This window comes from Perissodus microlepis, chromosome 17 (genome assembly GCF_051167445.1).
Source record: "Perissodus microlepis isolate ML-2025 ecotype Zambia chromosome 17, ASM5116744v1, whole genome shotgun sequence".
NCBI classification, from domain to species: Eukaryota; Metazoa; Chordata; class Actinopteri; order Cichliformes; family Cichlidae; genus Perissodus; species Perissodus microlepis.
The window spans coordinates 23492202-23515075 of NC_140477.1; the positions used below are offsets into that span (position 1 = coordinate 23492202).

The 22874-nt window shown below is 38.3% G+C and overlaps 4 protein-coding genes across 7 annotated transcripts in view; 3 read left to right on the forward strand and 1 right to left on the reverse strand.

The window, feature by feature from the left end:
• The window catches only part of trappc8 (trafficking protein particle complex subunit 8), a 29873-nt gene extending 27757 nt beyond the window's left edge, over positions 1 to 2116 (forward strand). For both annotated transcript variants that reach the window (XM_084910945.1, XM_084910946.1), the window contains 2 exons: positions 347 to 436; positions 1451 to 2116. In XM_084910945.1, coding sequence (XP_084767071.1) covers positions 347 to 436; positions 1451 to 1685 — 325 coding nt within the window. In that variant the 3' untranslated portion in view covers positions 1686 to 2116. The remainder of the gene's footprint in view (positions 1 to 346; positions 437 to 1450) is intronic.
• A 161-nt stretch (positions 2117 to 2277) lies between these two features.
• ctns (cystinosin, lysosomal cystine transporter) lies at positions 2278 to 13601 on the reverse strand. Of its 3 annotated transcripts, none has more exons than XM_084910949.1 (11): positions 13517 to 13601; positions 7940 to 8035; positions 7757 to 7835; positions 7192 to 7282; positions 6702 to 6805; positions 6036 to 6173; positions 4665 to 4764; positions 4193 to 4312; positions 3811 to 3981; positions 3199 to 3316; positions 2278 to 2872 (listed from the first exon to the last, which is right to left on the reverse strand). In XM_084910949.1, the coding sequence occupies exons 2-11, from the start codon at positions 8013 to 8015 to the stop codon at positions 2724 to 2726; spliced, it is 1146 nt and encodes a 381-aa protein (XP_084767075.1). In that variant the 5' UTR covers positions 8016 to 8035; positions 13517 to 13601; the 3' UTR covers positions 2278 to 2723. The 3 variants fall into 3 exon arrangements, with proteins under 3 accessions (XP_084767075.1, XP_084767076.1, XP_084767074.1); XM_084910950.1 differs by lacking the exon at positions 13517 to 13601 and adding an exon at positions 10626 to 10645; XM_084910948.1 differs by lacking the exon at positions 13517 to 13601 and adding an exon at positions 9932 to 10107.
• On the forward strand, positions 10710 to 12792 carry mrpl55 (mitochondrial ribosomal protein L55). The gene is made up of 3 exons (XM_084910953.1): positions 10710 to 10826; positions 11057 to 11270; positions 12077 to 12792. Exons 1-3 carry the CDS (start codon positions 10774 to 10776, stop codon positions 12224 to 12226), a joined length of 417 nt encoding a protein of 138 aa, XP_084767079.1. The 5' UTR covers positions 10710 to 10773; the 3' UTR covers positions 12227 to 12792.
• An 11-nt stretch (positions 13602 to 13612) lies between the features above and the next one.
• On the forward strand, positions 13613 to 20739 carry ndufa11 (NADH:ubiquinone oxidoreductase subunit A11). The gene is made up of 4 exons (XM_084910952.1): positions 13613 to 13702; positions 16057 to 16149; positions 18796 to 18918; positions 19863 to 20739. The coding sequence occupies exons 1-4, from the start codon at positions 13624 to 13626 to the stop codon at positions 19973 to 19975; spliced, it is 408 nt and encodes a 135-aa protein (XP_084767078.1). The 5' UTR covers positions 13613 to 13623; the 3' UTR covers positions 19976 to 20739.
• Positions 20740 to 22874: the final 2135 nt, after the last annotated feature.

A 22874-nucleotide genomic window follows, 5' to 3' on the forward strand; every position in this document is an offset into this window, starting at 1 on the left:
TATGATACTATGGGTTTTTAAGATATGATGGTGGCTGATTATTTGGGACTGTTTGGCTTTGTTTGGATTTTTAAAAATAAAGTGATAAGAGAAGCTCTTTAGAAATAATGTCTTGCAGTTTTAAAAAAAATAGTTGTACGGCTTATAATAACCACATGCACAGAGCAGTTTTTCAGTGCCATCCTAAGACAGGATAATAAGATGTTACCATGTTTGGCAGTATTTAGCATTATTACATTTATCCATTCCATCCTCTGTTTGTAGACCTTTATTGTTTGTTTAGAATTGTTCCTATTCACAAATATTTTTTCTGTTAATAAAAAGCTGCTTTTCTCTTTGTGCCTAGTCTCTGTTTGGTGCCAGTTACTCTGACTCTGTCCAACTGCTCCTTGGCTCAGGTAGATGTCATCATTGACTTAAGACACAAAAGCACCAGGTAAGTTTCTTAAAACAAGATGTGTTCCTTCCTCACATGATTACTTTGTAAGGAAAATGGAGACAAAACTGTTGGGGACAGCGGATTTCACTTAAATAAGACTGACGTTGCATGTCTGTACAGGAGGAATGCTTAGAGATGTATACATACATGTCTAAACTGTTAAATGTACAAAGTGGCTTATAGATGTTGAAGCCACTAAGTGTGGGCGCATGTAGTGTATGTAGCAGCAACCAAGACAGACTGAGGGGGTTGTAAAAACTCATGTTTTCACACCCACAACTCATTTTTTTGCAGTCTGGTATCTGTATATGCAATAAATGACCACAATAATGACAAAATCAAGGTGATTTCTTTTTTTAATACAAAAGTCCCTTAAAGTTACAGGATACTGTAGAGTGATTATGTCTTTGGTCATTTTGCTCTTTTTCAGTATAAAATTCAGCTGATACATACAGTGGCTTGAGAAAGTATTTATTTTTCATATTACTTCAAGATTTTTTTATAATTAAAATTTAGCTCAAGTTTAGATTGAACTCGGAATGACCATGGGGAAAAATGGTAGAAAATCTGAGCCACAGAAGTATTCAAACCCTTTGTTGTAGCTCCTAATTATCCTGTGATGCATCCTGGTTGAGTATCCACTAGTAGACAACTGAAAGAAGTCAACTCTCTATAGAGCATCTCAATTAAATTGCAGTGATACACACATTAGGACCAGGATATAAAGCTTATAGTGTTCCCAACAGTACACAGGCCTCAATAACTGAAAAAGTAGACCATCAAGACTCCATTGAACTGTGTGAACAAATTGAGTCAAAGAGCAAGCATTTCTTTGGTTAGTTGATCCAACAATAACCACAGATACTTGAGGCAGAATGTGAAGATGGTTTCTAACATGAGGTCAAAACACATTTTTCTAATATCAGGTGATAAGTTGTGACCTCTTAAATGTAGCATTCTTTTTCAAAAGTACTTGTTTTTTAACATAACACTTCTATTTGTCTCTTCCAGCCCAGAGTCCCTGGAGGTCCACAGCTCATTTGCTTGGGTGGGTCAGTCCCAGTACAAGCTGCAGCTTAAGCCCAAGGAGGTACTGTGTCTAACACTGCAAGCCTGTTTCCTTCAGGCAGGAGTCTACAATCTCAACACTCCCAGAGTGTTTGCCAAGCCATCTGAGCAGAGCATCATGTGTGAGACAAGTCAGCAGACGGCTACTCCTGCTCTTATAGTCATCAGCAATGCCTGAAACGAGCCCGATGGTCTTCAGGCACTTCTAGACCGTGCTGTGTGTTTTAACTCCATTCAAGGACCATTGACATTAAATTCCTGGATAGACTGAGCATTTGTTCCGTCGGTTTTTGCAATACTGTAAGAAGAGCTGTTTACATCCTGAATTATACATCTTTTTATTCAGTCTGCAGTCCTTTAAAAGGCAAAATGGGCACTGACGACTGAACCGCATTTGCTGCCCATTCTCTAACAGTCTACAATTTCATTATGCACACGTTGTATTTTGTTTCTGGACCAGTGAGTCAAACTGTGTTTAACCTCAACATATTGTCATTTAGCTCTTGTATGCACTTGAATTGAAATCTTTTCTGGAAATTATGTAATTTATTTATATATAACAAATTGGTTGTAAATAGAAAATAAAAGTCTAATGATACTGTAAAGGAATATCAAGGTCATGGCATCTTCTTTTTTTTTTCTGGCAATTTTGGACTGCAGCACTCTGCATTATAGAATCAAATATTCACATGTGGTGGTTATTTGCGTAATTTATCGAAGAAAGTTTGTAGCACATAATCTGGAGTACACTGAAACAACAAGACAAAGAGTACAATGAAAAAGCACTTTATTAATCCTCATTAGTAACTTATCACACCTAAAGATCTCTTGTCTGTGTTACAGCAAATTGCTTAGTTATCACAGTTTCATTTGCAGTAAAGTCTTGATTCAAGACAGTAGTTGTCAGAAAATTATTAGAAGTGAAAGTTGAAGAGAAACTGACTCGCTATGGTAACCTGGTTTATCACCTTAATTACGAATGACATGGATAATAACAATTTTGTCAAACAGTTAGTGTTACAGTTGCTTTTTCAATTAATTTCTGTCTTCCCTTTTCTTAATTAATATTCATACGTGAGTTGGTGTTAATGAGACATGTAAATCCCTGCTTTGAAGAAACTGGCCAGATTATTTTCACAATGAAAGTCAAACAACAACCATAAGTTCTCTTTAAAGCTGTACATAAATGTGCTTCTTTGGGTCACTCCAGCGAGCATCAGTCTCCTTGTTGGTTCACGAGTGGTTCATACTGTGACGATCGTCTGTAGAGAACATAGTGCTGAGTGATGAAAAGGATGTCAAACACGATGGAGAACAGACCCAGACCGAACTTTGTAGGATCACCAAACACCAGCTTCCACTCATCTGAGGATCAAAATTAATACCGAGATACAGTCAAAATGCTCCAGTGCTCACATCAACAGTACAGGTAGTGAAGTAGATGCACCTATTTTATCCATTTAAAAATCCTAATTCTTCTCAAGTTATCACTTCTCCATGCCGCCCACAGGGCGAGGTGACAACAATACCCCATCAGCCTCTTATAGCTGAGGGGTAAAATAAGCACAGTAAACACAGTTGTACTTTTCATGTCAACATTTCCTTTCTTTCCGTCACTGCAGAAATCCTGCTTATTCCATAGGTTTCATTAAATATTTTTGTATGTACAGTAAGCAAACTACTGTAATTACCATTGTTATAAGACTGCAGAATCATCTGGAGAATGCTGAAGAATCCACCAGTGAAGTCCAGTAACACATTGCCAATGCTCCATCCTTCAGTACTCTGTCTTTTGTAGTTCATGTATGCCTGGAAACACAGGAAAGCCATCAACTGTATTCACTGCTGATAAAAATAAATATGGCATAGAACATTTAAGACTTGTACACTGCTCAAAAATCATCAGGTCATATCAGGTGAAGAGAGGCGGTGCGCCTATTGTTAATTTCATTAACATTAAGCAGCTAAAACTCTTTAATAACCCCCTGCTAATTAACTGACCAAGATCAATATCCCAACTTAATGACACACTAATTAAAAAGTGTTTTGTTTAGCAGTGTGTTAATCAGGTTAGATGTGAACATTGTATTTCTAAAACGTGTTTACTGTAATAAATCTCTGTAACATGTGGCACTGTTACTGAAAAAGAAATGTAGACAGATGCACCACTGGTGGGCAGTGATGGTGGGCATCAAAACACATTAAATCGATGGAACATCCAACAACGCAAGATTTTTTTTAATATGGTTTCAGTCTAGTATTCATTATTTAATGTGCAAGTCCAGTTTGTGTCTGAGTCTTACCTGTGGTACATATTTGATAAGAGTCACTGCTAGCTTAATGTAAGAGAAATAGTAAAGGTAGTCCAGCCAGGTGATTGTTTTGGCTACAGCAACAAATAAGCTGATCAAAGCAAACATCCAGCCAATCAGCAATAAAACCAAGGCCGTCCGAGAGACTCTCTGTCCACCCCTCTGTAAGAAAAATGGCACATAGCATTATACACCCGTCCTGAGTCTGAGACATCCTGCCAAACAAACTGACTCTGTGATAAAAGTGATTTTGAGAGTCATGTCGTATTCACCAGTCTTAACAATAAAGTCATTACATTAAATTATTCTGCTCCTCTGCTTTAAGTGTCTTAAAGCAGAAAGTCTTTAAGTATATGAAATGACATACACATACCTCGTACACAGTAGCCTGGCTGACGTAGACCAAACACAGCAGGACAGCATGGAGACTAAAGAAAACATCATTAGCATTCACAGGGTTGATTCCATTAGGGTTCCTCTTCAGAAACTCCTCCTACAGGAGGAGCACACAGTAGCTTAACAAAAAGTATTATGTATGTATTATGCAAAACCTAATGTTATTCTATACAAAGGCAACAGCCAGTAGGTGGATCGTCCAGTGTAGTCATGAAAAACATCAACTGATCATCAGGAAATGCCACAAATGGATGGAATGTCTTCAAATTCACAGACAGTTGAGTGAAAAGATCGTAGAGTTGTACTCAAGGAGACGGTATGTTAAATACAGTTATAAATCTAATTAAGCATTTAACTTTCAAAGGTTTTTCTAGACTCACTGGTACTGGCTGGTATCCTATTCTTCATGTGTATAAACAATGGAGTGTCCATTCAGCGGATGGAGTTACCTTTATATACGGTATCCAGAACAGTCCTATATTGAAGACGCTGTAAGCAATGAAACCCGTCAGGTTGAGAGCCAGGAAGTCAAAGTTGAGACCTACAACACTGAAGACAAACATGTTAGTTTTAATTTTGAGTAACTTTATTTTTTTAAACATTCTATGAATTTCACACCACATTAAACCCAACACACAAGAGACTGGAGAGAAAGAGTCAGGGCAATCAATGTCATTCATTTTATAGATTCTCCCTCCCCTCCGCCCTGTGTCAGATCTTTTCTTGATCCTGCCTGGTGTTGTAGGCCTTTGCCTCTACTGATATTGTGCCTAGACCTTGACCCTGTGCTGCCATGATTAGTGCCTCTGTGCTGTCTTTCAGTCCAGCTTTGTCCAGCCACTGGTAGGATTTTTGGATTTTAAGACTTCTTCTGCCTGCCAACAGTACATGCTGTGCAGTGCCCTGTCCTTCCACGATGATTCCTCTTCTTGGTTCTTCTTCTTGCTCGGGTCCTTTTTCAGGTTTCTGCTGCCCGAGGTATTTAATAAGCCCATGATCACTTGTGGCTGATGCACTCATGACCCTTTATCCTGAATAGCGGTTCTGACACTCACTAGTCCTCTTTCCTTCCTTCTGCTTAGCCGACAGTCTCAGGGTGCAGGACTTAGGGTGAAACCATTCATGCATGGTAAAAAGTCAGTGGCTTCTATTTCTTCCTTTGGCCAGCTCTGACAACTAGGTTGGGCGTAGGTGTCGATTGCCTGGCTCTTGTTCTTTCCATTCAGTTTACTCCTCTGGCCGTGACTTATTCTCTGCAGGTAGTTGCAGCTTTTCTATAGTGAGCTCTTCCTGGTTCTCATTTGCCTTCCAAGGTACTTACAGCTATCCTCAATTTCTGTAATGTTGTCTTCTAGTAGTACAATCCACTCATACCTGACTACCTTCACTCTTTTTGGGCTAACATAGATATGTATCCGTAGCCAGTCTTGTTAGGTATAAATCGTGTCAAGGCCTGGTTCTGTCTAACTTTTCAAATTTGAAACCCTTTCTTGGATGTCTGCCACTGCAATGATTACTGGATCATGTTCAGGGAGGTTGCTGTGGTCCAGTAACTGCTTGTCACTTTAAATCTCTATGCTCTTGAAACTGTACTGGGAGACACAACAAACCTTCTGGCAATGGCACTGATTTATGTATCGCCTCATACTACCAGTAGTGATTTACTTTAGCCGAATGCAAAACTATTAAAAACAAAAAAGATGAGGGGGGGAGAAAAATCCCACGTAAAACCATTTAGACAGATGTCAGTCTAACTACAAAATAATAACAATAATAAGAAAGAAATATATAAGGACAGATAAAAGATGTTTAAAAACTACCTTTTTCTCCTCCAGTTTTCGAAGGCTTGTGGATAAAAAGACACTGACCAGGCCAGAAAGTAAATCCAACCAATGACTTCACTAATTATGGACAGGACATTGCTATGGACAACTATGAAGCGGATCCTGACAGGCACACTGGAAAAAAAGATATAGCTTATGGACACAAAGAAACTGGACAGTTAATCAGTTAAAAAATAAAGTGGCAGCAGACATCAGCCGGCCTCTGGTGGAACCCTCCATCCATACAATACAATACAACTTTATTTGTATAGCACCAGCAGTACACCAAAGTGCTTTACAATAAAAACAGGAAAATTCCATCTCATCGTGAGCATCATTAGCTCTGAGTAGTGCAGAATTAACAACTTTCTATCTTTTCAACCATTAGCTTATAACCATTTTGAGATCCAGACGTTTTGCATGACAAAAAGGGACAAAGAAACCACATTTCAGTGCGTTTGTGCTCTGCTGCTTCAACCAATGTCTTGTAATAGCTTGTACAGTCTGGAGAGAATTAAAAACTTAACAGGAGATTCACTGGCACCAAGACTCAGTTTATAAGATTTGGACACCAAATTTGAAGAAGACAGTGATCACTTTAAGATATTCAATTATTGCATTCAGTGAAGGAAATTATTTTCTTCGTGCTGGACTGATACCCACCTGTTGAGCTCTGTGCTGTTGGTAACCAGATATGTGGTCACCTGACCAACATCATGGGCTGTCACATTAAAACTGACAGCGGTAGCTTGTACTGGCATCATGACCTAAACAAAAAACTCACATAGATTTTGGTCTCTGCCTACTGTCACAAATACAGTTTGAAAAAAAATGTAGATAACCCAGGTCTGATTTTGTCTTATAAAGTCAAAAAACAGCAGCAAAAGAGTAGCTGGAAATGCACAGGAGGAACTGGCCTATGATAATAGTTATGGACTCCATCAACCTCTGAGAGGCTCTTTTTATACCCAATCATTCTTTAACCTTTCTGTAATCAGAGGTGTTGTTGTGTTCATATTATGATATTACAAAGTTATTAAAAAACAAACATCCATCCTGACTTCCTCAAAAGTATCCTAGTTTGAAATGTTTTGTTAAGCCCATGTTTTGTTGCCTCATATGCAGCATCATTTTTTCATGTTTGGTTTCTTACCTCCTCAGGCACTGTGATTATAGATGAGTAGTTCATCTTGGAGCTGTATGTTACATTTAGGTGAATCACAGCTGACTGGTTGAGAGGGGAACTGCACAAAGACACAAAACACCAAAGGGAACAATACAAATGTTAACGCTTGCAATAACAAAGTCTATATTAAATGCCAGTAGTAACACATCTTAATTCATATATAATATCGCTTCTCTTTGGTTCTATCTGCTATGTAATGTAGTTAACAATGGATTTAGAAAAGAAAAAACAGAAAGGTTGCGGATGACTGTGAGATGAAGTTCTGTATCCTTTAAAACTATGATGTAGCTATACATGTCTTGCAAATAATTCAATGTGTAGTACAAATGATAACTACAATTATTTCAATTAACCCAGAATCAAAAAGGTTTCCCAGAATATAACTGTAAATGTTTTAAATGCTGAAAACACTGGTACTGTATACAGAATCGTTTTATTGCAATTTTAACAGGCTTTCTATTATTAAACACAGAAAGTACACTTATATATATCTACACTGGTAATATGGCTTATCTACAATACTAAGTATTACCTGGAAGTAATAACGACGGCATTTTTAGAGTATTCCTCAAGTGTAACAGCCTGAGGAGCAAACAAACTCAATCTGGATTCTGAAGTACAAGCAGAGTGTTGGAGGGCAGTGTTAGTGTTAATTTCACATTTTATGTATTCTTCTGCAGTGAAACTGATTCATTTAATCATAACAGTTCATCACCAGACATGTTGGTCAACATCCAGAACACCAGCAGCTGAGCAGGTAGGCATCTCTTTCCCAAACCTTGGCCTGTCATCTCTGTAAAATTATGAAAACCTAAAGAAAAGAAAGCAGCCAGAAGTCATTGGAAATCAGAGCTATCCAGTGCAATCATAATTATAGTGTAAGATAAGATGATTAAACAGATACTTCAGGTAAAAATTAGGGGTGGGCTTTATACTGCATGTACGTGATCTATCGCAATTTTTTCCGTGTTTGATGAATAAATAAACCAGCTTAATTTCAGTTGTTTTATTTTCTCTCATGAATTCTTGTTTGATGTCCTATTACTGAAAACACAATATAGGCTGTAGATCATTTAATGTCTGTTATTCAAAGCCAAACACAGGTGAAAGTACAAAGGTCCTGTTTTTGTTTCATGTTTTAATAAGATTAATCAGATAAATATCTGTGTCCCGGGTTACCTGGATTTCATGTTAACTAGTTAGATTTGTTTACATATTTCACTCTCTGTGTTCCAGATGTTGCATCTGCAGATTTGTCAATTTCTGTGAGCAGGCTATATCATAGTTTATTTGACCTCACAAAAAAAAGAAGACTGCTATTCCCACGTCATGAAAATGCATATAGGTGTCAATATTATCTTCAGAGAACAATCCAAATTAAGCTAACTGCAAATAATTATAATACAGCTGCATTACCTCATTATATTGTATAAAATAAATAAATGTGCCTCATCATTCATCACACCTTTCATCACATCAGACAGCTGGGCTGTTTGTTTGTGTTTATCCTCAGAGTGACTTATTTGATTTAAAATCGATAGTCATGATTTAAAAAGAAGACACTGAGCAGCGGATCACTCACGATGGAAACCAAAGTTTATCAATGAATCAGTTTGGAATAATTTCTTTCCAGTTGGCAGGTAAGTAAATGCTGTGTATTTCAGTATGAAACATGGCATAGAAAGTTTAGAAATGGAGCTGTAGTGCCTACCACTGATTTCATTGCTTCACCGACAAAAGTGATAACCAGCAGGTCATCCTAAATGCATGTCCATGTCAATATATTCTACGTGTAACATTACGAAACAGTGTTTCGTTAAATATACTGTATTAAATTAAACTTGTTGAGCTGATTCATACCAGTCAGTGTTGCCAACTCCTCAGTAAGGAAAATCGCTATTGGTTGTCCTAAAAGTCGCTAGAAGTCGCTACATGACGTCATCACCTAATTTGCATAATTGGTCATGCTAATCTAATTGTAACCTATGTTGTTGGAGAGAGAAATAACATCGTGGAAGAGACATAAAGTGAGTAAAAAACGTCCTAAATGCATTTAGAGTTTATTTAGAACTACAAATTAAATTTCTTTTAGCAATTATTGTTTTTTTTAATGTCACAATTCCAACCCTGCTCCTCCTTTTTAGAAGCTAAATATAGCGACAACGTCGCTAAGTTGGCAACACTGATACCAGTATAGCTTAGTAAAATAATTCACAGTTGTCTTCCTTGATATGCTGCCAACCTGCTTGAAAATTCTTCTCTTTTGGATATATGGTGTTACCCTCAGCCTTAAGGCTGCATGATTTAGTATACCTGCCCTTGATAAGTGGTGATAGTCACAGTCCACAGTCAAAAACTTTGCCTCTGTCCTAAAACTATTCACTCCGTCTTCATATGGAGTGTTTGAGGTGAGCCCCACGTAGCTCTGCTTCTCAATAGTTGGATTTTACTGATGTGCAGCAGAAATAAACTGAACTGACGGAACCTCCCCCACATTTCAGAAAATCTAGGGGATGTACCACAAGGAAGTTTAATACAACTATCACTGTTAGTATAGAGAGGGGTTTTTTTTTTTTAGTATAGAGCACCAAAGCCAAGTTTATATAGATCAGACAAGACAAACGCATCTTCCAAGGAATCAAATGCATCAAATGAAGTCTAAGAAAATAACAAAGTTGTCTGAGATAAAGCGATGTCTTCATCTTACCTGTTTGGTCTGGAGGAACACGTACACACAAATAATAAAGCAATAGGCTTGCGTTAAGTAATGAACGAATAAATCTTTACTCGAACATATAAAAACTACTCGACAAAACACCTCCTCAGCTGTACTTCCCTAACAGATCACGGGATATCTTCTTCGTTCTATAACAGACGCTTCTATGTGTACTACTGCCCTCCGCAGGGTAACTCAGCTATAAAGATGCGTACAGATGAAATGGTGCTGCTGCTACATATGTAAAAGTGGATTGAATTGTTTAATGACGTTCAGGAACAAGATGTATTTTATTTTATTCAATCCCCACTGCAGCCAAGTCAACATACATTGTCAGATCGGCATGTATGCAGCACACTGACTGCACACATACGCTGCAACACCAGCAGTAACCCTAACCGTATGTCCTTACGTTAAATAAACATCATTCATTTACCGTTTGTCGTCTGTATTCTGAATTGAAAGCTCCACACAAGACAGAATTATTCTAGAGTGCGAATTATTAAATGCGTACATTTAATAATTGTTAATTAAATATATGCTAATCTGATTGGTACGCTAAGATGACTGAACACCTCGACGATTTAAGGAGCCAACCCACCACCACCAGGTTTGACTTTAATGTCATTTTAGTTACGTCAATAAGTATAAAATACTCATTTGGGAAGCATGAGTAACATCGTACCAAATCGTAACAGAAAACGAAAATCAGAATCCCCTCGCCCCGGAACGTTTCTGGGCCATATACTGTTTCACTGGGACCTTTATTATATCAACTCCTGTGTCCGACCTTCTATTGAAGAGTTTCCTGTCACAGTTTAGCAACCTTTCCAATGCTCGACATGTTTATAACCAAACTTTGTGCTTCACGTGGTTCGTTATCAAGGTTAGACTGCTGTATTAATGTTTACAAATATATTTATTTCTTTTGTTGGTTTTGTTTTTTTAAACATTAAACTCTCTTAGTTCAGACGAAGAGTCATTTTCAAATTCCGTTCAATCAATGAGGCTAATGTTAACGTTATACTTGGAAAAGAGAAAAGTGTTGCTTAGATTGGATTTGTCTGTGGCATGCTTTTATGTGTCTGTACTGATTTTCTTGTGTTCGTCTTTCAGTATAGGCAGCTGTGTTTGGCCTTTGTTCACCCGTTCACATCGGCACGGCCAGGCTAAGCTGCTCCACACTCAGATTCCTCAGCTTAACTCTAACAGAGCGTCAGTTGCATGCTGTGGTCGGCAGAGATACGAGAGGATGTATCCTGTGATGTTAGTCCGTCCTGATGGGTCAACAGTCAGCATCAGATACAAAGAACCCAGACGCATCATAATGGTTAGTTTACCATATCTAAAAGCCAGTAATCCAAACCATTAGTCAGTAGCAATTGTATGCAAATATTCGGACATCTAGCTAAGTAAATCTTTAGCAAGTCCGCTTTGACGGACCTTACAGACTGGAGCCAGATAAGTCTTTCTGTTCTTGATTTAGCCAGTGTCATGCTTGCCTACCACAGTGGGTTCCTACATATTTCTAGGCTGTTTCTCTCACATGGCATGCTTAATCTGCCACATCCTGTGGAGAGCATGTGTGCCTAGATGAATGTTTGATAATGAGTTATAATGAAAATGTCAAAAAAAAATGTTGCTTTTAAACATGACAAAGCTTCACAATATTTTTTTAAGCTTGTGTTGTTGTCAATATCAGATAAGAATCAAAAGAATAACTCTCATAAAACATTGGCCACACTGCAGACGCTGAGATCCCCTGGCTTGCTGTTTGTCATGAGTCTTATAGATGTGCAGTCTCAAAGCAAAAAAGAAGAGATCATGTAAATTACATCATCACTGTTATTTTCTAAGACCTGTCATTTTTCAGTTAGATGACTTAATGAGCATATATGAATAATGTATGTATTTGTCTAAAAGAAATTTACAGTTAGTTTTTCCAACATTCTACTGTATACAACCCAAACCCAGCCCTCCACATGCTAATAAGAGGAAAGCAGACTCAATAGATAATAAAAAAATAACAAATTGCTCAGGTCCTGTAGCAGAAGCCAGTGAGCATGTCACTTAATATTTTGCTGATGTGAGCTGATGTGTTGTTTTTAATTTTATTTTATTCATCTGTTTTGAAAGATGCCGGTAAATCTGTCTACTCTGTCAGAAGAGGAACGTCGAGTACGGCTGAAGAAAAGAGAAGTGAAGAAGCCTCAAAAACAAACAGGAGTCCAGTATGAAGATGATTTCAAAGTGGACAAATATAGCCACTTGTGGAAGAAGAAATAAGAGTTTTATATGCAAATGCAAAGCATACTCATACAGTATCCATAAAAAATAAGTTATGTGTCTGTGTTTTGTTTTTTGTTTATTCTTAAGTGATACTGCAAAATGTCAGGGATCACCAACTGAATTGCGATTGAGTTGTACTTGGGTAATGTCCACACCAGTTCAGTTTTTAATCCCCCTTGAAACAGAGACTTCTGGAAATACTGCTGAACTTGACAGTATTTTAGCCTGTAAGGCAGAAACAGACATTTCAAAACAGCAGACATTGATTGGCTTCTTGGATCTTAGTGAGTCCTTTCATGATTTGGCATACCCATCACATAAAAGAAAATGGCCTTGACTATGGCTACTGATGAATTTTATATATTAGTTGCTGAGCATGCTAGGGGCATTTTTGCAGTGAAAGGTAGAATTTTGTTATGCTACCACTGCATGAAAGAAGCATAGAAGGTATGTGTCCGTGTATGTTTTCAGACATGTTGCTATGAACAGTAAAAAAATATATATCTTGTTGTTTTATGTTGCTGTTTCCTTGTTTATTTTCAATAAAGTAAATTGAAAAGTTATGTAGACTCATACCTTTTGGTTAAAAATAGAAGGGTAGGGGTTTTCATCAGGAACAACTTGAGTTTCAGTGAGCTTGTGTTCTTCCTACTTTTCCTTCCTATTATACTGTATGTTATATTCTCTGTTTGTGGTAGTTTGCAGAGTAGTTGTCAGGTGAAGGCCGTATTAAAAAAACTTGTCTGTGAGCTACTCTTGGTTGTGCTGTTGTTAGTTTGTCAGTCAGCTGCAGAGAGAAGCAAAGGTATGTTGTATAAAGAGCTTAAGAGAAAGTGTTAAGAACAAAAAAGAGAGTCTCCACTCAAACCATTGTCTGTACTTTAAACAACACTGTCATAGCCACACTGTTACAAAATGACCGCGATGTCATGTCATATCTATTTGCAGGCTGACAAGTCATTTAATGAGTGAAGGTGTTGGTTTGCTCAAAATTGCTGATGATTATTGGTTAGTTAGTCTAGTTAACTGTGTTTTTATTATTTTTGTTAAATGTTTTCAGATGTAACATCTTTTCTGCAGTCTGATCTTTGCAGAGCATCTAAAACACAGCAACCTGATATACTGAAGAGTATATGAAGCGTTGAGTAAATTAGTCACGTATTTCATATGCGCATCCTGTGTATTTCTTTAAAGATTATTTTATATAATTTCAGTGCAAAATATACTTCCGTAAACATTACAACTATTCATTGCAATCTAGTTATATGCTAGTGCTAGTGTACTTACTTCACTCTCCAGCAGGTGTCGACAGTGCACCAGTGGGTTCGCCAGACGTCAAAAACCACACGAGCAATTCTCGCGAGAATTCGATTTGTGTCCTTGATAAGTCCGAAATGGGGTACTGGGACCTACCGGAAGGTACAGACTGTGTGGAAAAAACATGGATTACTACGAAACTTGGCACGGCTTTAGGTAACTATCGTTGGTGACATAATTAATTGCAAGTCATGTTGTGCAGGGTCGTGAAAGCAGATCATCTGTGGGGTGGGTTAGTCAACGCTTTTGAACTTGCAGATTAAGATTGCCTAGCAAGCTACATACGGCTAGGTTTGCTTTTGCTAAAGGATGGACCTGGGTTTCCTAAAATACAAACGTTCAGTGAATTATTTAGTTAGCGGTGCGTTTGCTTCAGCTCAGCAGATAATCACGTAAACCAGTACTGTAAGATTTTTAAATTACAACCTAGAATACCTTGAGATAGTAATGGGCGATGAAACAATACAGATGAACATGGCGCCATAGCGTTTCCTCGATACAAAAATCAGACACGGTCAATATGAAGTCTGTACGTGACTGTTTTGTTAGACTACACGAACAACCAACGACCGTGACAATAGCGCCATGCTCAACTAATAGGTTGACGCACACATGCTTGGTGGAATAACCAGGTCGTAATCGCCCAAAAAATGATTGCCGATGTTTCTGTGTTTTGTATTTGTAATATTTTTGCTTATATTGGTAAATAGGCTTTCGACGACGTGACTTACGAAGGGGCTACATATAAAATATAGAAATGACCTGTTTCGCAACCATCTTACTCACAGGTCTCAAACTTCAATGAGTTGGCGACCACTGCTGGCACTGTCATCTCATTGGAAGCCCTCTGGAGTGTTTGCGTAGTAACAAGCCTTGAACTGTACTTGCTTTTATTAAAGTTCACTGTCAAGACCAGTTTCTCACACGGTTCCAAAAACGGGCATTACACGACTGAAAACTCTGGACAGCTCTTGCAAGGATGAAGGGAGCTCTCAGAAACTTTGCAGTCTGGTCTGCTTTTCCCTGTGCCTCTCGGAACTTAGTTTTCAGTTCACTGTTGCACCGCAAGTCAGTAAGTTCATTTTGCAGCATGCTGGGGACACGCTCATCAGCTGAGAAGGGGTCTGCAAAAAGCTGGACAGTGCTCTGTCTGTTTCATGCCACACCAAACTGCTCAGTCGCACTGCACAGCTGCTGACATATATCTCTAGCTTTGGTTGGGCCATACATGGGACACAAACTCAGCATTTCTTCTGTCACCTCAAACTAATGATCAACACCTCTGATGAAAATTGCTGAGCATTATCAGTTTTGTCAGTACTTTCATCAAGCGCCACAGAGTGGCAGTGAAACTTCGACCTTTGTTCATAGATATTACTTGATAATGTATTATTCCGCTCTGCCACATTGTTTGCCGACAGCAACGTTGTTGAACAAACTTTTTTTTCTTTCTTCCTCTTCATTGAATGGCTTCCCTACCTTAGCGATTAATTGACTAATCACATAACCTGCTTTGAAGGCAGCATCAGTGTCCTTACTGGCTTTGTGGAAAAGTTCTTGCTGGGATAGTAGTCCTCTTTGTAGCTGTTTGGCTCATTTTCTCCTCTCCCTTGTTCTTTCCATAATGCTCTCCATGTTTAGTCACATAATGACGCTTGAGATTATATTCCTTCAGAATAGCAAGTTTCTCCTTACCTAAAAGGCAGATCACCTTTACACCCAACTCAACAAAGAAATACAGCAGTGTCCATCTTTCCGATGTCGGCGTTCGTCATCCACTTTCCTTTTCAGTTCAAACATCTTCTGCTAATATAATACTGCTAATTCCTTGAGACCTCTGATCTTAATGACCGTGTTCTATATTCTAATAAATCTTTTTTAGCCACTTAAAATATCTTTATAAAACATGTTATTTGTTGCAATTTAACAACAGGTAGAAATACAAGGGACTGAGACGAGGTTGCGGCCATGAGCGAAGTGACCGCTCTGGAGCCTTGGCGCAGCTTGATGAGCGAACCAGTGCGCTGGCCACGTCTGCATCTTGGGCAGTGGCGTGCTGCTGCACCTCCAACCAGAATTTCAGTTAGGTCGTCAGGGTCGATGAAAAATACCCAGAGGAAAGTCCAATGTCTAAGAGTTCCTCTATGGTGAAAGTGACGGAGAGGATAACGGCAAAACACGCAGTACAACAGGGTGGAAAGTTGAGTGTCAGGGGTCATTTGTCACAGAAGGATTTCACAAAGGTGAAAGGGAAGGTTTACAAGACTTTAGTGAGACCTGCTATGATGTATGGTTTAGAGACTGCAGCACTAAGAAAAAGACGGGAGCAGAATATTTTCACTGGGAGTGATCAGAATGAACTGATTATAAATAAATACAAGTTGCTGTCAATTAAAAACTCCTTCATACCAGCTGGTCTAAAGTGATTGTGATTGTCAGCCCTACAGCAAAACTGACTTTTTTTTTTTGTTTTTCTAAAGTTTCTTAATTTGTTTGTTTGTGTGTTTCAGGTCTGGTTGGTTCAGCTTATCACATAGTGGCGTTCCAACCTGACTCTGCAGTGGCAGCGTTACAGAGGGCTACCAACTCAACAGTTACCATGGGTAAATTTATTGTCATTCAAAACTCCACAAGAACTTCAGTGTATGTGGTTTATGTTAAATCTATCTGCATGTCTGAAAACTCCACTCCTTAAGGTCAGAAGCACTGAGATTTTTCCAGTTTCTTTAGTACTGGGAAGATTGGGAATTGCCGTCACTTCTGTAATGATTCACAGGTAGTGATAATGATAATAGTAATAATTATAATGATGATGATAATAATAACATTATCATCAACAACTACCGAGTAAGGTTCTTTATCTATACACAGTGATTTTCTATGATTCCATACTTTAAATAATTGTGTGAAGCGCTGCCCTGATGGCAATAAAATTCTAAGTGCAAAAAACCCTCCGAACACAACTTTTGTGTTTTTGTTTTTTAATTCCTTGAACACCACTGCACTCAATATCGTCACTTCTTTGACTAACTAATTGAATTTACAACAGTAAATTATTTTTCTAGTGCAGAAATGCCATCTGAAAACACAGCCTTAAAAGGTCATTCGTTCATTCATTTTCTTACAGGTTTGTAAATCATAAAAGTTTTGGCCAAAGTAAAAATGCACTATATTGCCCAAAGTATTCACCTGCCCAAATAGTTGAATTCAGGTGTTTCAATAACTTCCATGGCCAACGGTGTGTAACATCAATCACTCGGGCATTCCGAGTGCTTCTGCAAACATTTTTGAAAGAATGGGTCACTCTCAGGAGCTCGGTGAATTCCAGCATGGTATCGTGATAGGATGCCGGTCACTGATAAATAGTCGACAGTCAACGGTTGGTGGTATTAGGGCTGCAATGATTCATTGACTAATTCGAGTAATTCAATTATAAAAACATCCATAAGACAAATTCTTTGCTTCGATGCTTCATTTAATACACGGCTCTGTAGCGTGCCGACGTGTTAAACGATGTAAACGCGACTGTTTGACCCACATTTTCGACTGAAAACAGACCTGCATACAAACGTATTTAGGAACACCATATAAATATCAAAAAGTTTGACATTGAGCGCATACACACACCCCAGAGTTTCAGCAAAAAGACTGTTAAACAGCAGCAGCAGTGATGATGATGGTCTCATAGTTTAACATGGAGCATGGAGCTGAATATTCATTAATGCTCTTAATAACACCAGTGTTTCTTATCCAGTTAACTGATAGAATAATCATTAGATTCATTCATTCAGTCATTAGAGCTCGGCTTGGCGCCTTAGTTCCAGTGAAAGGAACTCTTAATGCTTCAACATACAAGAATTTTGGGCGTTTTCATGCTCCTAACTTTGTAGGAATAGTTTGGGGATGGCCCCTTCCTGTTCCAGTTGTGCACCAGTGCGCAAAGCAAAGTTTTATAAATACATGGATGAGCGACTTTAGCATGGAAGCACTTAACTGGCCTGGACAAAGTCCTCAACTCAACCTGACAAGCTGTGGGATGAATTAGAGCAGAAACTGCGAGCCAGGTCTTGTCTGACCTTACAAATGCACTTCTGGAGGAATGGTCAAAAATTCAATCTCAGGTTTGCAGTAGGGCTGGGCCATATCATACCGTTCACAGTAATACCGGTGTAATTTTGGGCAACGGTAAGAAAATGAAATACCGCGATAGAATATGGGTAAAACGCGCATGCGCTGTGCCTTTGTTTTCATACGCACATCGCGGAAAAACCACGGTGACGCAGAATGAGAAGGGCGAAAGCGGATCGTTGAATGAAACGGATGAACCAGAATTGGTTTGTAAAAATGCTGCAACTTCAGTGGTGTGGAACTGGTTTGGCTTTTGTCCGTCAGATACACAACAAAGCACTATTTTTGGTAGCGCATGCTAGCGGGCCGTCGTTATTACCGTGTTTTTTGGAAAATACGGCACACTTAAAATCAATCCTTTGATTTTTCTGACAATCGACAGTGCCCCTTATAATCCCGTGTGCCTTATGTATGAATTCTGGTTGTGTTTACTGACCACGAAACGATTTTATGTCGTACACGGCGCTCGAAAATCTGTGAAATGTTTTAGTACAACTTTGCTAAGCTACGAAGCCGCACCGCTTGATGGATTGTCGGAGCATTACGGCTATCGTAGGCAGGAGCCTCGCGGAGTGATACATACTGTGCTTCAACATAATATTACGTGTGTGTGTGTGTGTGTGTGTGTGTGTGTGTGTGTGTGTAACTTCTTTTTATATTTTGTGGATATTATACATGGTTATGCTGAGGATATGTCGGCCAATTTCCATTTCCAATTTGCATTTGCACTGTTAGATTTTTATATAACTTTAATGCACATAAAAAAAAAAAAAAAAAAAAAAAAAACAGCTCCTTGTTTAAGTGAAAATGCATTGATGTTTTTTTTTTTTGTTTTTTGTTTTTTTTTTTGGCGCTAATAAAGTTGTGGAGTTGTAAAGTATTTTGTCTAGTGTCAATTATATCGTCAGTTATATCGTTATCGCAAATTTTCAAATGTATATCGTGATAAATATTTTTGGTCATATCGCCCTGCTCTAGTTTGCAGTACACACCAAGGATATATTTTCTATGTTCAGTCCTGTAGTGGGTTTAGCTGTTTTAGCTGCTGATCTTCGGATGCCATAATTTTTTTTTTTTAGGATGACTGAAATAATGAGGGGAAATTGTCTTCCTGTTTTCAGCTGCCATGGGAGCCATCTTTGGAATGACAACATGTCTCAGTGCTCAGGCCCGTGAAGCTCCAGACGACCCGCTGAATTATTTTATCGGCGGCTGTGCCTCGGGGATTTTTTTGGGAGCACGAAGTAAGTATCAGTCCTGACAGATGTGACTAGACAAGAATTCAAAATTTTATTAATTTTTTTCAGGAACACAACAAAAGGTTAGTCCTTTTTAAATAAAAAGTGTGATGTGCAATTAACACACCACACTCTTTAGAGCATATTTGTGCTAATGTGCCACAATAATAATCAGCTGTATAACTAAAATGAACTTGGACTGCACTGGAGTGTAATTCTAAATGACATTTTACTTGATCACACTTACTACGTCTGCATAAGTTTCAAACAGTCCTTTTTTTGTGTTACTTATTGCTGAGAATCACAGCTGTGGATCTTCTGCAGTTTCTTATAGCACAATGGATTGTGGCCAAAAGAAAAACCCCTTGTTGGCCAGTATGAAGAATATATAAATATAAAATTCACAAGAATTTAAAAATATGTTTTCTGTATACTTTCTTTAAATCTTAGAGTAAGTCCCAGTTCTTGGTGTAAACTCAGCTCTGCTGCTTGAGGAAATGCTGCTTAATGAGAAGTTTAGGAATTGCAGTGACTCTTATCATCACTAACAGGTGATGATGGTAGACGGCTTGTTATGGCTAATTAAATCTGTTCTGAACATTTTTCATTTAAAGTCACAGTGGGGATGGGAACTGATAAGAATTCAGCGATTCTGATTCTAATATCAATATCTCTTATTGATTCCCTTCATGATGCTCATTGGCTCCACTTTGAGTCACCACCATCTCTAAGCAGCTTTTCAAAGACATTATTAATGCAAATTAATAATGTGCTGTGTGGTCAAATGTTTGTGCATGCTGGACAACCAATTTCCTTCAGGGGAAAACAAGATCATACATACTGTTAGATTCTGTTCAGTAACAGAGAAAATGTCTCTGCAGTGCTACAGTAGCATTTGGTTTGCCTAATTAAAATCATACTGTGTGCTGTGTCTGTGTGTGTATCTCCAGCTCACAGTGCTATAACTGGTACATCTGCGTGCCTGGGTCTTGGAACACTGGCTTTCTTTACAAAAGTGGGCAAGATGGAGGGATGGAAACTTGCTGGACCACCTAAACTATAAGAGGAAGATGCCCGGAAGATTGTTATATTGTAAAAAATACCTAATGTAATAAAGTTTTTTGAAAAGGCCAAAAAAATGTTGGTTCATTTTATTTGATTTCATTTTACATTTGAAAACACTTTTAATTTAACTAGCTGTTGATCTAGAAACTGGAAAAAATGTTCGGCTATAGCTGTGTCATATGGTTCTTATGTTTACAAAGGTTTATGTGTCCTTTTTTTAAAAAAAGCCTGGAAGTAGCCTAGCTCCTAATAATGTCATTTATTTACACATGCCACAAAATGTGCAAAAACATTGTATTTCTGTGTAATTTAGTGTTAAATATTATTGTTAATGACATTAACAAGTATTTTTGTTAGACAGCAGGAAAGTCGGATGGTTGCCAGAATTGATTTATTGAAAATTTGCCAACTGCGCAACGAAAAGGCAATTCACAGCAACACTGAGTGAAATGCTGAGTACAGTACAAATGCATCACCTTCTAATTTTCTACTTTTCACATATGTTTGTGGATGTTGACAGGAATTTTAACTCTTTCTCAAGTTCAAGACTCATTTCCAGTTTTTGGAAAACAAACGAAAACAAAACTGATGTAGTGCAGACTACAAAAGCATACTTCAGAAGATGGCACTGGTCACTGCAAACTCATAAAACAGGTTTTTCTGGTCGAAAGCTGCAATTCTGCTGTATAAGTAACTATTGTGTCTTTTTTATTTTTTTAAATGAAGAAAAAAAAGCAACTTCAATAAAAGTTATGAAATCCAGCACCAACTCCCCACTTTACTGATGCTTAGTTGCAGGTGCTTCAATTCACATCAGAATTGCTAAGACTAGCATTACCAAGCAGGAAGATCCATTCCTGAGTCAATTATGCTCAAAGGATATATAAAAGTACAAGATGCTTCCAGATTCCCAACATTTTTATTCAGTTAAACATCAGTAGGATGCAAAGGAATAACAAAGTACCATGCAACAGACAGGTTCAAAATATGGGAAGTGGACTAGTTCTTATATGGCACTTTTCTACTCGAGCACTCAAACTGCTCAGGAAAAGCACCAGTTTTCTTGTGTCATAGAGACCATAGGTAATCCCAATTGACCTGTGATAGATCCGTATGTCTATTGTCAAGATATAATAGCTAACCAGTGGAGTTTGACAGTCTCATTAACGAACTTATTAATCATTGACCAGCTGAGTGCACAGATGCACATACCTTTGTCAGGTTCAGAGGGAGGAAAAACAAAACTGTTTCAGTCAGAGGATTCATACATATGAAAAACTGTAAAATAAACGTGTGATCATTGTCTGGGAGAGTGGAATCAACATGTCTACCAGTTTTACAACAGGTAAAAGCTTTTTTGTTTTAATTAAATTTGTTCTTCTATATACAGAACGCTTTATTTAATTGGACAACAAAAATAGTTTTGTATGCAGCTTTGCAGAGCATGAAATGGTCAACGAAAATCAGAGAAGCAGCTTATAACAAAGTCCAGGAGTTTTTTTTTTATACAGTTAATTTAGCTACTTTCAACCTCTACAGTCTGTCACCACAATAGTTTAATCTTTTCTTTAAAGACCTTTGACCGAGGGTTATTATAAGGACAATGAAACCAAAGAAAGCTGGAGGCAAAGTGGAATAGATTCAAAACGATTACTTTTACCATTTACACTGTCTAAAGTACTGAGACTTCTTCAATAATATCTACCAACATTTTTACACACTGGTTACAGTCAAAGCATAGATTCATACAGTTCATCCACTTAATGGACTGCACTATATCATTTCCCTCAAAAAAGCATATTAATTCATTTTTTAAATCCAGGTATTTTACGTCTGTTTATTTATGTATTTATTCTTTTATTAGGGCTCACGAGCTTTCAAGCACCACAGTGTATCTACTTGTGTAGGAGTGAAAGCTGTCAGACTGGGTTTTTTAAGGATTTGTAAACTGACAAAAAAGCCTTTGTATAGCATAATTTAATACTGAAATACGTTATTCTGTGTACTTATAGGACTTTATCTACAAGCACAACATGGCCAGTTTGCAATTACCAATTAAAAATTTACTTTTACTTTTGATCAGAGGAAGTCAGAGTAGAGGAAACACACACAGGCACCAGACGACAGCTTTGCTTTTGTGCGCAGCTCTCTCTTCAACATGACGGGTACAGCGTCCACACCACTGCAGACGCCACCCCAATCCATCTGTCAATCTCTTGCTTTCCCCTCACTTTTGAACAAGATTGCAAGATACTCAAGTGAGCATTCTTCTCTTTTCTGGCTGAGGACCATGGCCTCAGATTTGGAGGCGCTAAGTGTCATTGCAATGCTTCACACTTGGCTGCAAACCACTCCATTGTGAGCTGAAGGCCACCACTAGATGCAGCTAACAGAACCACATCATCTGCAAAAAGCAGGGATGCAATTCTAAGCCAACCAGACTGTAAGCCTTCCACCACCTGGCTCCGTCAAGAAATTCTGTCCATAAAAATTATGAACCAAATCAGTGACAAAGGGCAGCCCTGGTGGAGTCCAACACCAGCTGGGAATGATCGTGGGGAGGCTGAGAGCTACCACATGGGCCTCCCTAGAGAGCAAAGTGGGCATCCTCGGCAGGCCTCCCTTGACACCACACCACTGCCCCCGTAGCTGAACCACAAACCACACCCCAGACCACTCCACAGATTGAAAAAAGGAAAGAATTAAGGTATTGCAATGGCCCAGTTAAAGTCCAGACCCCAACTCGAAATGCTATGATAAGACCTTAAGAAAGCTGTGCATAAATGAATGCCCACAAACCTCAATGAACTGAAGCACAACACTGTAAAGAACATTGGACTAAAATTCCTCTGATGTGAGAAGGTGACATAATTCAGGGGGCCTGAAAAATAAATTAA

What these genes read in the sequence shown, in the direction of transcription:
- ctns (XM_084910949.1), bottom strand. Translation starts at nt 8,015, where the DNA reads ATGACAGGCCAAGGTTTGGGAAAGAGATGCCTACCTGCTCAGCTGCTG. An exon ending in GCCGTCGTTATTACTTCCAG is followed by an intron (nt 7,283 to 7,756) that starts GTAATACTTAGT and finishes GTCTTTGTGCAG; the next exon opens with TTCCCCTCTCAACCAGTCAG. An exon ending in GCCAGGCTACTGTGTACGAG is followed by an intron (nt 3,982 to 4,192) that starts GTATGTGTATGT and finishes TTTTTCTTACAG; the next exon opens with AGGGGTGGACAGAGAGTCTC.
- mrpl55 (XM_084910953.1), top strand. Translation starts at nt 10,774, where the DNA reads ATGCTCGACATGTTTATAACCAAACTTTGTGCTTCACGTGGTTCGTTA. An exon ending in TCACGTGGTTCGTTATCAAG is followed by an intron (nt 10,827 to 11,056) that starts GTTAGACTGCTG and finishes TTCGTCTTTCAG; the next exon opens with TATAGGCAGCTGTGTTTGGC. An exon ending in AACCCAGACGCATCATAATG is followed by an intron (nt 11,271 to 12,076) that starts GTTAGTTTACCA and finishes CTGTTTTGAAAG; the next exon opens with ATGCCGGTAAATCTGTCTAC.
- ndufa11 (XM_084910952.1), top strand. Translation starts at nt 13,624, where the DNA reads ATGGGGTACTGGGACCTACCGGAAGGTACAGACTGTGTGGAAAAAACA. An exon ending in CAACTCAACAGTTACCATGG is followed by an intron (nt 16,150 to 18,795) that starts GTAAATTTATTG and finishes TCCTGTTTTCAG; the next exon opens with CTGCCATGGGAGCCATCTTT. An exon ending in GATTTTTTTGGGAGCACGAA is followed by an intron (nt 18,919 to 19,862) that starts GTAAGTATCAGT and finishes GTGTATCTCCAG; the next exon opens with CTCACAGTGCTATAACTGGT.